Raw genomic sequence first — 2,770 nt, forward strand, 5'->3', positions numbered from 1 at the left:
TCATTTCAATGGCAACACCTGGATCTATTTTATTAACAAATAATTCACTATCCAAAATTCGATCCCCAGTACTACAATTCGAACCAAGAAATGCTTTATAATGACCAACAAATCTTTCAATCATATTTTTCCCACTCACCCATCTACCCTTTTCATCCATAATCATTGAAATTCGATTTTTATTTACACGACTCTTGACAATTTTATGAAAAAAACTCGTATTTCTATCACCCTATTTCAACCATTTAACTTTAGCCCTTTGCGATAGAAACTTTTCCTCATTCTCACAAGCCATATTATAGTCCATTAACAACTTGTCATGCTCACGCCTCAGAGACAAATTATGTGGATTATTATCAATATCAACTTGCAAATTATCTAATTTGTCTCTTAATAATTGTAACTTCTTTCCTGAAATATAAGAATTACAAAAAAGCCTTCGACAGGGTTTCTTTAAAAGCTTGAGCTTTTGCGTAACATTAAAGATGAATCCTCCAGCAACCTTTAATCTCCATACCTCCTCAACTATAGGAACGAATTCATCATAATCAACAATGAAATTAACAAATTTAAACGAATGAGACCGCTTAGGTATACAACATGGAATAGATAAGATTGTTGGGCTATGAGCAGAAATCCTATATAGCTTGAATATAGCATGAGACAACGAAAACTTCTCCAAAAACTTAAAATTTACCATGATACGATCAAGTTTCTTGAGTAACCCACGTTCCCCAGAATGAGATTTTGTCCAAGTAAATTGAAGCCCTGTACCTTTAATATCCTCCACCTCAATAGCATTGATACACTCAACAAAGTCATCAACCCCTTCCAGACTTCTGGAAGTACTTTCAGAATATTCCGAAGGCTTAAGAGCAACATTAAAATCACCAAGCATCACCCAGGCCTTATTATACACCACAATTTTATGTTTCACAAGACTGCTCCACATGAACCTCCTTTCCAAATAACTAGAAGCAGCATAAATGAACGAAACATAAAACTCTTCATTGGAATCCAAATGTCTCACCATACAGTGCATGACCTGATTAGATTGACCAAGCACCATAAGGTCAAACTTATTAACATTCCATCCAACTATAATTCTAGTACCCCTAATACAAGAATTACAATTAGAAACCCAATCCCATCTCTTGAATATTTTGTCACAAATTTTCTTCAGCTTCCAAACAGACACATGTGATTCCAAAATACCACACATATCTAAATTATTAACCTCCTTCTACTTAACCACTTTATTTAGACCTCTTATATTCCAAGCTCCAAAATTCATCATTGGATAATTTTCAGGATTTTGACAGCATCCCCCAAATCTGCCTTTGATCCAGCCCCCTTATCAATTTTCTCATCTTTATTGGCATTCCTTTGGTCCAAGTTTGCACTCATCTTCAATTCTGATCCCCTTATATCCTTCCCAATATCAGGAGTCAATCCATCACCAGCATTAATATCAATCACATCAGAAACCCCCTGATTCATGTTCATAACATCTTCTTCCATACTTTCCACAATATCATCCACCATTGATCCTAAGACCTCAAATCTATTCACATTTTTAACTTTATTAACCCCTTTAGATGTTAATCCAACAGTAATCTTTTCCTTATCCTAAACTTCACCACCATCATGTTTTCCTTTTGCAGTAGAAGCTTCAAACGCTTGGTTTTTATCCCAATTCCAATGGCTTACACTAGTATTCCCGCATTTCCCATTCCTCCCTTTCCCTACTCCCCCCTTATTACCTCCATTTCCTCTATTACTAGATCTTTTATAATTATTCCCATAATTGCCCTGGTAGTTTTGCTGCTGTTTACCCCCAATATTCCCAACACCTCCAAAAGACTTAGATGAAGAAGCACCAATGTTACCTCCTTTTTTGACAACTTCAACAAATCCTTCACTATCCATCACTCCTTTACCTTTAGATCTTTGAGTATTCCCAGAATCATTCCCCTCTTTAATCTTATTGTCTTCATTAATCACTGCCATACATCCCTTATCAGTATGCCCAGACACTTTACAGTGATTACATCTTGAAGGATACCAAGCATACTCAACCAAAAACTCTTGATTAACAGCACAATTCTTCACAAAATCCCATGTAGTAACTCCAATCTTCCATTTCCACTCCTTATCAACAGACATCTCAACCAATATTCTAGCATAGGCATTCCTACCTTAATGCTGAAGACACATCTCCTCAGTAAAAGAATCAAAAGCCAAAGGAATTCCCAATTTACTAGCTATAATGCAAAGGTTTTCCCCACTCCACACCTCCAAAGGAAGTTCATATATTTTAGCCCATACTGGTACTTTATCATGCCTAGCTTTAGAAAGGGATAGACCAGGTCTCCACCTTTGTAAGAATAAAGGAATATTGTTGAATATTAGCCAAGGGCTTCCATCTAACACTGCTTGCATTCCCTGTTCACTGGAAAATTTAAAGAAGATGAACCCATTACTGTTCATAAACATATCCTCAAGCCCTATATTCTTCCATAATCTTTTAACTTCTTTTTGAATAGCAGGAAAAGCAACTTTCTTATCAATCAAATACCCATACAAGGTATTAGCATAAGGTAAACTTGCTACTTTCAGATTTTCAATAGGAATAACAGTTGGTCCATCCTCTCTCCCATCACTAGTAGGAATATACTTCACCTCTAACTTCCCTTTATTCATAGTGCCCCTCAAAGCTCCAGCATAAGACATTTCAACTTTCCCTTTCCCATTATTATCATCTTCAGGT

General features: G+C 36.1%; 1 protein-coding gene across 1 annotated transcript; it reads right to left on the minus strand.

Annotated features, from left to right (window-relative positions):
* Window positions 1-232: 232 nt before the first annotated feature.
* On the minus strand, window positions 233-1,222 carry LOC145053507 (uncharacterized). The gene has a single exon (XM_079001561.1). It carries the CDS (start codon window positions 1,220-1,222, stop codon window positions 233-235), a length of 990 nt encoding a protein of 329 aa, XP_078857687.1.
* Between the last annotated feature and the right edge of the window lie 1,548 nt (window positions 1,223-2,770).

Source organism: Lactuca serriola, chromosome 1, assembly GCF_051521515.1.
Source record: "Lactuca serriola cultivar US96UC23 chromosome 1, Lser_US96UC23_V15, whole genome shotgun sequence".
NCBI lineage: Eukaryota > Viridiplantae > Streptophyta > Magnoliopsida > Asterales > Asteraceae > Lactuca > Lactuca serriola.

What these genes read in the sequence shown, in the direction of transcription:
- LOC145053507 (XM_079001561.1), bottom strand. Translation starts at nt 1,222, where the DNA reads ATGTGTGGTATTTTGGAATCACATGTGTCTGTTTGGAAGCTGAAGAAA.